The 13,220-nt window shown below is 47.2% G+C and overlaps 1 protein-coding gene across 2 annotated transcripts; it reads right to left on the reverse strand.

Moving 5' to 3' along the window:
• Positions 1 to 486: 486 nt before the first annotated feature.
• On the reverse strand, positions 487 to 11,833 carry LOC113428064 (zinc-alpha-2-glycoprotein-like). 2 transcript variants are annotated; one of them, XM_087948917.1, is made up of 7 exons: positions 11,699 to 11,833; positions 8,019 to 8,264; positions 7,426 to 7,704; positions 6,593 to 6,880; positions 6,099 to 6,170; positions 3,084 to 3,229; positions 487 to 1,839 (listed from the first exon to the last, which is right to left on the reverse strand). In XM_087948917.1, the coding sequence occupies exons 2-6, from the start codon at positions 8,131 to 8,133 to the stop codon at positions 3,108 to 3,110; spliced, it is 876 nt and encodes a 291-aa protein (XP_087805043.1). In that variant the 5' UTR covers positions 8,134 to 8,264; positions 11,699 to 11,833; the 3' UTR covers positions 487 to 1,839; positions 3,084 to 3,107. The 2 variants fall into 2 exon arrangements, with proteins under 2 accessions (XP_087805043.1, XP_087805042.1); XM_087948916.1 differs by having other exon boundaries at positions 11,592 to 11,833.
• Between the last annotated feature and the right edge of the window lie 1,387 nt (positions 11,834 to 13,220).

Raw genomic sequence — 13,220 nt, forward strand, 5'->3', positions numbered from 1 at the left:
CCCTGGGATCTAAAATTATGAGTTTGGTCGTCCCTGAGGTCCAAAAGGTTGGCAACCCCTGCTCTGGATGATTCTGGTGATTCTGATTTCAGAGCTAGTAGTTGGGCATTTCTGAGCTTGGACAGAAGGTCTGGGAGCCCCTTTACCTGCTTTGTAGGAGGTTCTTTTTCTTCAGGGCATGGGATGAGGAAGGATATGGGAGAAGGGCATGATCTCTGAGGCGATCTAGGAGATCCATGGAACAACAGAGAGTAGCTGGCAAAGCTTTGGGGATGGTGGGACACGAGGGAAGAGGTGGGGCAAGGGGTTCAGCAGGGACCCCTCAGTTCAGCCACTTCTTCCTTGAACTTCTCCTTTTGCTGCTTCAGACGCTTATTACTCTCCTGCAAACTGAGATGGTTGGATTCTTTTTCTGCTCTTGCTGCGGGGCCTCTTTAAAATGACCCTCCCTTCCCACCCATAGTAAGTTTAAGTTTCGCACACCTGTTTGTTAAGACTCCTTTCTTACATTTTTATTTGATTCAAAAACTTACAAAAGAAACTTCCAAAAAGACTTGCAAAGAGAAATCAAAACTAGTCAAAACATTTTTTAAAAAAAAATTGCATCAAAAAAATACAAAAGACAAAACTCCACATACATATATTGTGAATACTGGTAGATATATTATAGCAATAAGAGTTTCCTCCCTGTGCAAAACAGACCCACATCTGTTTGTCCCTAATTGTCTTTCACATTTTCTCTTTTAAATAAGCGAACTGAAATCTTCCTTCCTCGGGAAACTGGTTCTCCGCACATCCTTTTGTTCAATCGCACCACAAACAATTGTTTTTAAAGGTCTTTAGCCATATTTTTCTAACCTAAAAGCTCAGAGGCTACCTGGGAATAACTGGACGCTCCTTTCCCTGGTGTGCAAGCCCAGCAACCCCACCTGATAGGTGGGAAAGTGTAAGACTTTTATTTATAAAGAAGTAAATTCCAAAATGGGACACCCCCTCTCCCCGCTCCACAGAGTAGCCACTGAGATCCTATATATGGCGCTAGATGCTAGCAGCAAACTGCAGCGTTTGGCCTATGGTGGCCTCTTTGTTACTATGTGATCTCATCCTCTATCCTGGCTTGGAAAGTCCCAGATTTTCTGGATTTATAGGTGATCTCATTTTACTAACATCACCACTATTCTTAAGGATTTAAAGGTTGGGAGGTTTCACCCATGTGGGATCTATTCTCCAATCCAAATACTGTATCTATGCTACTCTTCCTTGCTTGTAAAAATGGTATAAAAGTAACAAATGCCACATATGTGCCACATCTTGGCACCCTGCACAATGACTGGTCTTTGAAACCCATCAGAGCCCCTTTTGTACAGTTCTGAAAAGCACACCTTGTCATGAACCAGCCATGAAAACATGCAGACTCCAATCTTTAAGAGCAATATCATACATTCTGTACATTTTCTGTGACCACGGTTACAGCTAAAGTTCAAGTAAAGCTTAGGAGGTATGGGAGATGTTGACCTGATGATCAATAATATTACTACACTCAAAGCATCCCTGAGCCCCTTGGGGACTAGCATCTCATCCATCACCTTAATGGACAGGCATCCTTCAACAGGAAGGCCCATGGTCGGACTTTCATCTACGGCAGGTCAACCAGTCAATCCAAAGCTGACAAACCAATGGATAATCTCATCAGTAGATACAAGGTATCTTGCCACTGTTACCTCTAAGTTGTGCTAAATAAGAAGTAATCATAAACTGTTTTCCTTCTTCGCTGGGCAACGTTGAAACAGTGTCTTTGATAGTCCTCTTGAGCCTTCACCCTCCATAGGTTGGGTTGTGCTGCAAAGTAAGAAAATGGAGAAAGTCACAACTCCCTGGTTTATATGGGGAGGGCCTTTTCTGCCCTCTCCTTGGCTCCCTCTTCCCCCCCACAGCAAGCCCCCAGGAGGCATGGGGGGAAAGCAGCCAAATTGGAGAAGGTCTTGAAATTCTCACCCAAAGAGACAGCCCCTCCCTGGAGAGAGGAATTCTCGGGGTGGGATCCTCACTTTCTCCCTTTTAGAGTTCCTTTCCTGTTACCCCTCCAACTCAGCATCCTCAAGCAGCATTTTTTCTGGATAGCCCCCCACACACACACACTGGATAGCCCCCTAATCTCTTTCCCTCCTTCCCTTCCAGTCTTCCTTGCAGAAACATCCCTCATTTTCCCAGCGTGCCCAACACTTTCTTCCGTTCTCACATTTTTCCCTCAGAGCTGATGAGAGGCTGAGCTGGGCTGGATATTTTCTGAAGAGCAGCTGATCGGAGGGTCCCAGGCAGGAGGGGCTGAGCCCCAAAGGAACCCCAAGCAGCCCACCATCTCTTCTCATGGCTGTCTTGGAAAGACTTTAGAGGGTGGATTCCTCACATCCCCCCTTCACAACAAGCCTGATGGTCTTGGCTGCCAGATATTTTCCAAGCTCAGAGATTGCACTAAAAGCTGCACTAAAAGCCTCCAATACAGGAAACACAATGTTGCCAGCCAATCAAGACCAAAAAAAAAAAAAGCCACAAAACAGACAGAAGATATTAGAAACACCAATCAAGCAGAACACAGCAAACTCCAAGACCAATAAACACAGACCAAGACTCCCAACCAATCAGGATGAAGAAAAAAAAACATTCTGGCACAGCAGTAGGCTAGCCCCAAATTTAAAACAGAAACGGCTGTGAAAGTCTGACTCACAGATGAACACAATACAGAAGCCTGATGATGGCAGATGAGATTCTGCCGAAACATTGCTACAACTTTAAAAGCACAACTATAATGACGTGGGAAAATACCCGAACAAAGCTGAATACCATACATGTAAGTACCCGCGAAAACTTAAGAAAACATACATATGTATGTATGTATGTATGTATGTATGTATGTATGGTATTCAGCTTTGTTCAGGCAACGTTTCAACGAAGTCTGATTCGTCATCTTCAGGCTTGTGTCTTCAGCTTTGTGCTTCTCAGAATAAATACTTCTTGGCTCCCAGGTATATTTCCAAGCTCAGAGTTCAGTCTTTTAAATAGACTTCAGCAATATTCAGACTCACCTCCACTTATTGCAGGATGGAACATCACCAGCAATGAATCCCAACTTCTGCACTTGGGCAAGAAGGGAGCCTTTCTAGACAAACATCATCAGGGAATGTTGTCTCTTCCTGAAGGTGTTTTTTCCTGCATCTCCACCATCTGCAGCCTGATAGATGGTGAAAAGAGAAGACAGGCAGTTTATTTCTGGGGCAGCAGCTCCTGCCTGGGCTGGAGAGGGTTTATGCTAAAGACCCCAAAGGGCCCAGACAGCACAACTACCTGGATTTTAACCCAACATCTTGAGAAAAATATATTTGTCCTTCCTCTGTTTATTTCAAGGGCAAAATTGTTAGCCATCAAGAGTTGCTAACCAGGGGGAAAATGAAATGGAAGATTCCTGGAAGTTCTTGAGAAACCATCAAGTTAAAACTATCCATGTTCTAATTACAGCTCCAATTAGACAGTCCTGTTTTTCCACCCTCTTTCAAATATGTCCAGCAGGCTCCGCCCAATTATACTAAATAGTGCTTACTTGCACTAAAGCATCATGAATGGCTTTTAAGCAACAATGTGGAAGGACTTTGTCATTTCCTTCTTCCTCATGTCCCACTTGCTTGACAGTTGTGGGATGAAGTTGGTAAGTCAACATCCTGCCATCAATTGCTAGGAGCGGGTGGGCAGAGGAAGAAGCAAGGGACCAAATAAGCAATAAACAAGGATTAGCCTAGGGCTGGGAAATAGGGGGGAGGGAATGACAGTTGAGGAAGACCAGGGATGCTTTGAACCAGATTGTGCCAGTCTTCAAGGACACTGAGAAGATGGAGATGCTTGAGAATGGAATGTTGATTGCTCCAAACACGGCAGGTTCTCAAAACACCTAGACATCCACCCATTGGCCGGAGACGGACTGATCAAGAGGGGAAGGTAGAATTGGAGGGAAATAGTCGGTATGCTTTTGCATGGGAAATAATTCTATTCTGCTACCAACTGCTACCAACATCACTACATCCAAATGGAGTCGAGGGTGTTTCTTTCCTAAGGGATTGGATTGGGGCAGGTTCTGACAATCCCATTCTGTGTTTTTAATATTCCAAAGCTCGATTCCAACGTAACCAGCTCTAAGGAAAAGGTGGCTGATTCTGGAAAGTTAAGCAGGTCTGACAGGCTTGGCACTTGCACCTGAGACTGACAAGCAAGCAAATCTCAAGCAAGTCAAAGGCCCACCCTGGAAGAAGGAAATGGTAAAGCAGTTCCACCCTCTTGCTGAGAATATTACACAGATGTGAATGGACAAGAAGCAATGAATGGAAAATAAACAAGGAGAGAAGCAACCTAGAACCACGAAGGAACTTCCTAACAGTGAGGTCAATTAACCAGTGAAATGGCTTGCCTTCAGACGTTGTGGGTGATCCATCACTGGAGGCTTTTAAGAAGAGACAGGGTGGTCATCTGGAATGAGATAGGGTCTCCTGCCTGGTTGGAATAGAAGACCTCCGAGGTCCCTTCTAAGTCTGCTATTCTGTTCTGTGCTGCCCTGCACTTGGTGAAGCTCAACTGAGGAGACCCTTCCCACATCCCTCCTCCCTCTCTCATCTCTTGCTCTGAGTAGGAAAAGAACAAGCAATGGCTCCTTTGACCGCTGGACCTTCCTTCCTGTTGAGGTTTGTTCCCGAGTGTGATTGCAAACACGGGAAGAAGACACAGGCCCCCTCCCTCCATTGCCCTCCCCACCTTCCACCAAAACTTCCCCGGTCTTCTTCAAGTGCAGGATTATGGTTTTTCTAGCACTTCCCAGATCATTTATGGCACTTTTCTTTGATTCCTCAGTTCCTGATATTTGCTTCTCTATTCAGGTTTAAGAGGCTTCCTCCCAGACACGAGGAAGGGGGAACATCCTGAGGTTTACAAGAAATGGGAAAAAATAGCTGCGTAGCTTCTTCCTGTCTGACTCCTGTTCAAAATGCTGCTTAGGGGAAACATGAGTGAATGTTCTGACCCAACCTGGTTACCAGCAAGAAAATCTCAAACAAAGGCAGTAACTCAAACCTTCACAGCTTTAATCTACAAATAAACTTCTTTGTAGATAAAAGATGGCTTGCAGCCAATTAGTCCAACCAGAAAAGCTCTGACAGAATTCTTTGGATAAGCCGGAGTCTCCACACACAATGCTGAGTCCTTCGAACGTTTTTGCCTTCTACAGAGCAAAAACCCTTTGAAACCAGGCTTATATTCCCTGGAGGGAGGGGCCATTACTTACAGGGGTGGGATTCAAATTTTTTAACAACTGGCTCTGTGAGCGTGGCTCAGTTGGTGGGCGTGGCTTGGTGGTCATGTTATTGGCTGGGCATGGCCAACTCAATATCACTCACATCGAGTCACGCATCTCCTCGTCTGGCCTCTCGTGATTGTGGGGATGCTGCAACAGTTGTAAGTGTGAAAAATGGTCATGTCACTTTTTCAGTGCCATTGTAACTTTGAATGGTCACTCCACTCAAGCAAAGGACGGGAAAAAAAACTCCAGAGACGTTCCTGAGACAGGAAGTCTAGTCCTGCCAAGAATGTAATAAGGGTTAACGGAGAGGCAGTTTCTGTAAGCAACACCAGAATGTTTCCTTCCTGCCTTCCTTACAGGATTAGGCCAGTAATTTCTTCTAACTACCGGTTCTCCAAACTGTTTAGAATAGGTGCCAACTGGTAGAATCCCACCCCTGATTACTTAGCATTCTTACTCCCAATCACCTGTGCTGCTCCAGCTGTTCTCTTCTACGAATCATCCTGCACTCAAACGTACTTGGCAAGGCTCCTTGGGAACCTCCTCCTCACTGCTGCCATCCCCCACAACCCCTGAAGGCAGCAGCCCACTCCCTGATGGTCCTGGCCCTCATCGGAATCATCGCTCTCCTCAGCCATCTGCACCTACTGCTGGCTAACCACAACAGTGAAACTCTCAGGGAGGCTCTGTCAGCCACACCAGCTCAGTCAACACAGAAAGACACAGGGGAGGGGATGTCAGTGGATGTGTTTGTTTCACTTACCTATCAGGAAGAGAAGCCCAGCTCCCAAGATTACGGCAGCCAGAACTCCCACAAGAGCCCACCTTGTGGTAGCTAAAGGAGGAGAAATTCAGAAGTTCTGATTAGACAGATGCTGAGTTCCCTGAAGTGGAGATGCTGAGCAGTGGAAGCATTTCCCAAGCTGAACCGGCCACCAGGAAGTGCCCCCACCTGAAGGAAGCTCCTCCCCCCCAAGGCTGAAGAGGGCAGAGCGAATGGCCTTGAAGGGCAGAAGGAGGAGCCTCCACCCATCATCTCGTATATCATATATTCACATTATTCCTATTACCATTTCCTACTTTTCTGACAGAAATCACTTCTCTCCCATTGCTAAATAGATGGCTATACCGTATTTGCTGTTCTCCACGTGAAAACATGAGATGAAGCAGCAGCAAACTCTGCCCACATTGTCAAATATTGATGTAACTTCTACACAAAGTTTTTTCCTACACATCACAACCCCATCAGCCTCTCACCTGTTTCCTCCTTGAAGGCCAAGTCGAGGGGCTCCTGCAAACCCTCGTGCTCCAGGTGACACCGAAAACGGTCCCTCTCCTTGGGGTCGATCTCAATGTTGAGCCGAATATAATAGGTCCTGTCTGAGTTGGGTGCCACATTGCTACGGAGGGTCTCGTAGACACAGGCCTCTCCATCCCTGGTCCAGGTGGCCTGGATCTCCTTGGGGTAGAAGGCAAAGGCCTGGCAGGTGAGGACCTCCAGCCTCTCATCCACCACCTTGGAATTCACCTTCCCCACTGGGGGCTCTGCAGAAGAAGTAATACCAGAGTAACCAGGTTTTCTAGAGTTTCTGTCAAGATGGCTTAATGACAGGCAAGGCCTCCTTTGGCCATTCTCTCCCTCTGCTCCTTCTCCTCCTCTGAACCTCTGGGAGTCTCCAAGATTGGGGCATTGAAACTCTTTAGATCTATTTTTGGAAGGGTTAAAAATAAAAGTTGGGTAAAGTTCTTCTGTTGACCAACGTAATTCAGTGTTTGGAGTTTAATTTTAACCCCCCCAATTGAATTTATTCAAGTTCTTCCAGATAGAATTCAGGAACAGACTGATCTTTTCCTTCTGACCCTAAAACAGGACATCGGTTTCTTCTGCTTTGCAAGATTCTCCCAGGGAAACAAGGAGACATCCAGCATTAATTTCTTGCTCAGAAGATTATTTTCCTCCTGTCATGTGATGTGGGATCCTGCCTGACCCTTTTCTACAGAGGTTAGCTTGGCTATGTAGGACAGAAATACTACGGGGAGGGGGGAGCCCGAAGAAACATGCCCAGTGGAGACCCACTTTTGTCACTCACCGATCCTCTGCACAGCCTCCTTCTTCTGGTAGGACAGGTATCTCTGCAGCCACTGAATGCAGGCGTTCTCCAACAAATCTTTCATTTTCTCTGATGACCCTGGATCCTCCTCCCACTCCTCCTTGACCTTCTGGGCCTGGGGCTGAGCTGTCACCCATCTGAGGGTCTCCTTGTCGAAGCTGATGAAGTCCATCCCATCGTAGCCATAGTGGAAATATCCTCCTTTGCCCCTGTCTTCCCTGAGTTCACAGCCCCAAACAGCCTGCCAGGTGTGAAGCCCTGAAACAGACCCAGAGGAGGTGGGTGTGAATGAAAAGGGTCAGGATTCCACTCCCTAGACACCATTAGAGTCTATACCCCGCTTGCCACCTGGGGAGAGAAACACGATTTCTCCCTCCCCTCTTTAGCACACAAGGAGAAATGTCTTCAGTTAACTTTGTTTGGCTACCCTCAGGCTGTGCAGAGTGTCCAGGGGAGGGAGAAAACCAGGGCTGGAGGTGGAAAGTGGGGAATTCTTTCTTTTCAGGAAGGAAAATCTCACCATTATGCCCCCTGCAGGCCTGGAGGTCAAAGGTGACCCAGCCTCTGCTCACCTTCACTCTGGTGGCTGAGTTTGGATAACTTCTCCAGGTCAGCCCTGAAGACCCTCTTGGAGACCAGAAACATCTCCTTCTCCGCCTCCTCCATCCAGGGCACCAGAGGCTCCATCTTCCTGGTGAGGCTGTCAAAGTGAGTGATGGGCTGGTCGTCCAGGTAGCTCCTAACGGAGAACAGAGGTGGCCCGCCGCTGGGCTCTGGCAGGTACAGGTAGAAGTAGCTCAGGGAGTGTGAGAGGGAGCCTGGAGAGGGAGGAGGAGAGAATGAGGGGGGGTCTGCACTGCAGCTCCATCTCCTCCAACCTTTTATTGTCACCCAGCACCGTCAACAAGGGGGCCGCCCTCTTTCTGCACTGCTTGGGAAGGTTCCTTCTTTTAAACCCGAGGAAGAAGCCCCAGCCATCCCTTGGCTGACCTCTAGAAACACCTGGGCAGACCCACATCTGGTTAGACTCCTCCCACAGCTCCCCTGGGCCCTTGATATTCCCAGCCAGCTGCCTGTGTGTGTGACTCCGATCATAAAGCTCCTTGCCAGTTGGCAGGGGAGAATTCGTTTGGAGTTTCTTTGTGGGAGTCAGAGACCTGGCTGATCTTCAGAGACGGTCTATAATATGACAATTCACCATGGCCAACCTGCCATAGGATGCAAGAGGAGGGACAGAAAGAAGTGTGAACGGTAAAAATGAAAACATTTTTTATTTATTTTAAATAATTAAATAGAATTGTTAAATTGTCCCATTCCCCTCCAAAGAAGCAATCCAGGCCCTCCCCCACCCGCAGGCCCTTCCCAGCTGGCTCTGTTTTCTGATGAGTTTGGAGCTCCAAGGCAGAGGTGGCCGAAAATGGGGTGAGAGCTCTGAAAATGCCTCTGTTCTGGAAAAATTAAAACGAATAATAAAATAAAAGTGCAAACTCTTCTACAAACAGCTCCTCCTTTTCTTTGCCCCTCCTGTGTGACCACCTCAAATGTCCTGCGGCAACCTCTTCCCCCCTCCCTCTGCTGTCCCTGTTCCCCCATGTGTGTGTATAATAAGAGGGCTGTGAAAATATCTCTATGAGACACCCCTCACATCCCGGACATAAACTGTTTCAACTCCTTCCCTCAAAACGACGCTATAGAGCACTGCACACCAGAACAATGAGACAGTTTTTTCCCAAACGCCATCACTCTGCAAAACAAATCATTCCCTCAACACTGTTCAAATATATTACAAAGTCTGCACTACTATTACTGTTAATCTTCTCATCACATCACCCATTGCCTCCCACTCGTGACTGTATGACTGTAACTTTCTCACTTGTATACTTACGATTTATATTGACTGTTTCCTAGTATGATTTGATTGCTTATTGTACCTTATGACTGTCATTAAGTGTTGTACCTTATGATTCTTGACTCTTGATGAATGTATCTTTGCTTTTATGTACACTGAGAGCATTTGCACCAAGACAAACTCCTTGTGTGTCCAATCACACTTGGCCAATAAAGAATTAACAGATAGCAGATAATCAGAGTTGGAAGGGACTTTGTAAGGTTATCTAGTCCAACCCCCTACCCAAGGGGGAGACCCTACACCATTTCTGACAGATGGCAGTCCAATCTCTTCTTGAAAGTTTCCAGTGATGAAGCTCCCACAACTTCCGAGGGCAAGTTTATTGTTCTGTCAGAAAGTTTCTCCTTATTTCCAGGTTAAATCTCTCCTTCAGTTTCCATCCATTATTCCTTGTCTGGCCTTCAGGTGCTTTAGTAAATAGCTGGACTCCTAACTCTGTGTGGCAGCCCCTCAAATAATGGGACAGTGCTATCCTGTGTTCCCTGGTCCTTTTCTTCCCTAGACTAGCCAAGCCCAGTTCCTGTAACCGTTCTTCATATGTTTTAGTCTCCAGTCCCCTAACCATCCTGGTTGCTCTTCTCTGTACTTTTTCTAGAACCTCAACATCTTTTTATAGTGTGGTGATCAAAACTGGATGCAGTACTCTAGGTGTAGTCTTACTAAGGCTTTATAGAGTGGTATTAGTACCTCACTTGACCTCGGATTGTATTCCTCTTTTAATGCAATTTAGGACTGCATTAACTTTTTTGGCTCCTATTTAGCTGGTTGTCCACTAAGACTCCAAGATCCCTCTCACAGTTACTGCTATTGAGCCTAGTTTCACCCAGTCTATATGTGTACTTTCGGTTTTTCTTGCCTAAGTGTAGGACTTTACTTTTCTCTACATTGAATTTCATTTTGTTAGACACAGTCCAGTGTTCTAATCTGTCAACATCCATCTGGATCTTGAGCCTATCTTCTTGGGTGTTAGCTATTCCTGCCAGCTTAGTATCATCTGCAAATTTGATAAGTTCCCCTTCTATTCCCTCATCTAAGTTGTTAATGAAGATATTGAAGAGTACTGGGCCTAAGACAGAACCTTGTGGCACCCCACTGCTTACTTCCCTCCATGTAGATTTAGACCCATTAAGGACTCTTTGAGTACGGTTTGTCAGCCAGTTGGGAATCCATCTAGTGGTGGTGCTATCTATTCCACATTTTTTCTAGCTTACTAAGAAGTAGGTTGTGATCTACTTTGTCAAATGCCTTGCTGAAATCTGAATATATTATGTCCACAGTATTTTGCTGGTCTACTAATTTAATCACTGTGTGAAGAATGAAATAAGATTGGTTTGACATGATCTGTTCTTAACAAACCCGTGCTGACTGCTAGTTATTACTTTACTTGTTTCTAGATCTTGGCAGATCTGTTTTTTTTAATTATCTTTTCCAGTATCTTCCCAAGTATTGATGTTAGGCTGATTGGTCTATAGTTTCCTGGGTCTGGTTTTTTTTCCCTTTTTTGAAGATGGGAACCACATCAGCTCTTTTCCAGTCCTCTGGTAGTTCCCAGGTGCTGCAGGATTTTTGAAAGATATGGTGCAGTGGTTCTGAGATGACCTCTGCCAGCTCCTTTAAAACTCTGGGATGTAATCCATCAGGCCCCAGTGATTTGTTTTCATCAAGATCAGACAGGTGTTATCTTACTATTTTTTGTTGTTGCTTATTTTAACTTTTATTTCTGGTCTGTCTTTTACAGTTATGTTTTTGGTGGGTTGAGCTATAGTTTCTTTTTGCAGGAAGACCGATGCAAAGAATGAGTGAAGCAGTTCTGCTTTCTCTCTATTGCCTGTTACTTCCTTGCTGTCTTCTCTCTTTAGTGGACCGACTGCTTCCTTGATTTTTTTTTTCTTGTTATTTATATGTTGGAAGAAACTTTTTAAATTATCTTTGACTTTTGTTGCAAGTCTTTGTTCGTTCTGAGCCTTTGCTTTCCTGACTTCATCTTTGCAGAGTCTGGCTATCTGCTGATATTCTGCCTTAGTTGTCTTTCCCCTCCGCTATTTTCTTAGGATGGGAACTGATTACAAAGGAAACGCCAAACGTTCTTAAAGGAGGCTCGGCGAAGCGCCACGAGGGAAGGCAGAGTGTCCCTTCTGGGAAAGGAGCTTAGAGGGGGAGAGACCCAGCCCAGGACACGACCCCCCTCCCCTTCTGCTTCCTCCCCTCCGGGTCGCAAGTCCCTCCAGGCACTCACCGCAGCAGCCCCGCTGCACGAAGGCCCCCAGCACCGCTCCAAGGAGCCAGAGGGGCGCCCGTTGCAGCTGCATCGCCCTCCAGCCACCTGGCCTTTTACATCCGTACCCTACCCGAAGACCCCCCAAGCTGCAGCCATCAGCCGAGGAAAATCTCGCCCTTCTGCTGTGCTCTGAACGAGCAGAACTGAAACCGAAGTTGATTTCCAGTAAAGCAAAAGTTGGCGGGGCTCGGAAACCCCCCACCCCCACCCCAACTTCCTCTCAGCCAAGCTTCAGCCAAGCCCCACCCGCTTCTCTCTCAGTCCTCCCCCTGGCGCTCCAGACAGAGCGAGGGGCTTCCAGGGCTGAAGTTCCCTGCTTGGCTGTCTTTTGGCGCCCAGGGAGGGGGGAGCGAGGTCCCAGCCAGAGGCTGCCCTCAGGAAGCAGCGACAGTTAAGGTTGTATTTAATGAAGGGATTCTATGAGCGAATAATGGGAGTTTTATTTATGACAACTCCGCGTTTTAAGGGATAATGGCTTTTCCGCAAGAGCCTTAAAGGGAGTCTGCCTTTCCTTCTTATTGGACTCTTTCCTTTTCTTTTCCCTCCCCTCCTTTTCCCCTCCCCTCTTAGAGTCTTCTGTTCTTTCCTTTTCCTCGTCTTTTCCTTTATGCCTTCTGAGTCCAGTTGCTCGTTTCCACTTAGGGCTCCAAAGCGAGAATCTCTCATCCGAGCTGGGAGAGGCTCACCTGGGCCAAATCCCCTCCAAAGTCTTCAGGGAAGAAGGGCCGTGAGCTCAGTCTGGCCCGTTTCACCACAAGGTCTACCAGCTGCTTCTCCCTAAGTTAAACTGCTGAATGTCTCTATTATATACCCAATAGAGAGAGTCTATATATGGACAAATACTCCCGGGGGGGAGTGAGACTCAGAGAGAGTCTGTGTGTGTGCATGAAATACTGGTGTGTACAACAAAAAGAGCAAACTGTGCCGTGTGTGATTGTTGCCGAGCTGAGACTGAACAAAGCCGGCCCTCGTAGCCACACGGCCGGCATTGATCGGGCTTGTCCCAGGCTGGAATAGTGGCGTCCTGGAGGAAGAGAAACGGGATGGAATTGGGTCTTTGGGAGTTGCGGAGATCCCGTCCCGTCTCTCCCGCCGGGCGCAGCCAAAGCCTGAAGGTCCGAGAGGGACCCGGGACTCGCGGGGTCTCTCCAGCCTCCTCCCGTCTCTGCTGGAACCCTCCCCGCAACTCTGATCCCCCAGCCCGGAGCTTCTTCCCTCCTTGCCCGGTGCTGCCCTTCCGTGTTCTTCCTCAGCCTCCGCGGGGAAAGTCCCGAGCACAGCGGAGCGCCCGCCTGGTTGCCGCCCTTCCCGTGGCCAGGGTTCTGGGTAGACCAGGCAACAGTGGGCGGGACCTTCCCATTGTGACCCCTCCCGACAGGCCTCCCCTCTCCCAGCCTCTTCCCCGCTTTCCCCCTCCTTTCATGCCAGCCTTGTTTCACTCCCCCTTCCTCTTAGCCTAGCACCTGTCTGGTCCCCGGTGGGAACCCCTACAACGCTGGGGGGCTCTGTTAAATATACATGACACTTGTTCGGAATGTAAGTCACCTAACAGTTGGGTTGGAAAATATATAAACCAGGATATAGATA

This window comes from Notechis scutatus, unplaced genomic scaffold (assembly GCF_049901735.1).
Source record: "Notechis scutatus isolate UNSWTSFEM ecotype Mainland unplaced genomic scaffold, rNotScu1.2 NSCUSCF38, whole genome shotgun sequence".
In the NCBI taxonomy this organism is placed as follows: Eukaryota; Metazoa; Chordata; class Lepidosauria; order Squamata; family Elapidae; genus Notechis; species Notechis scutatus.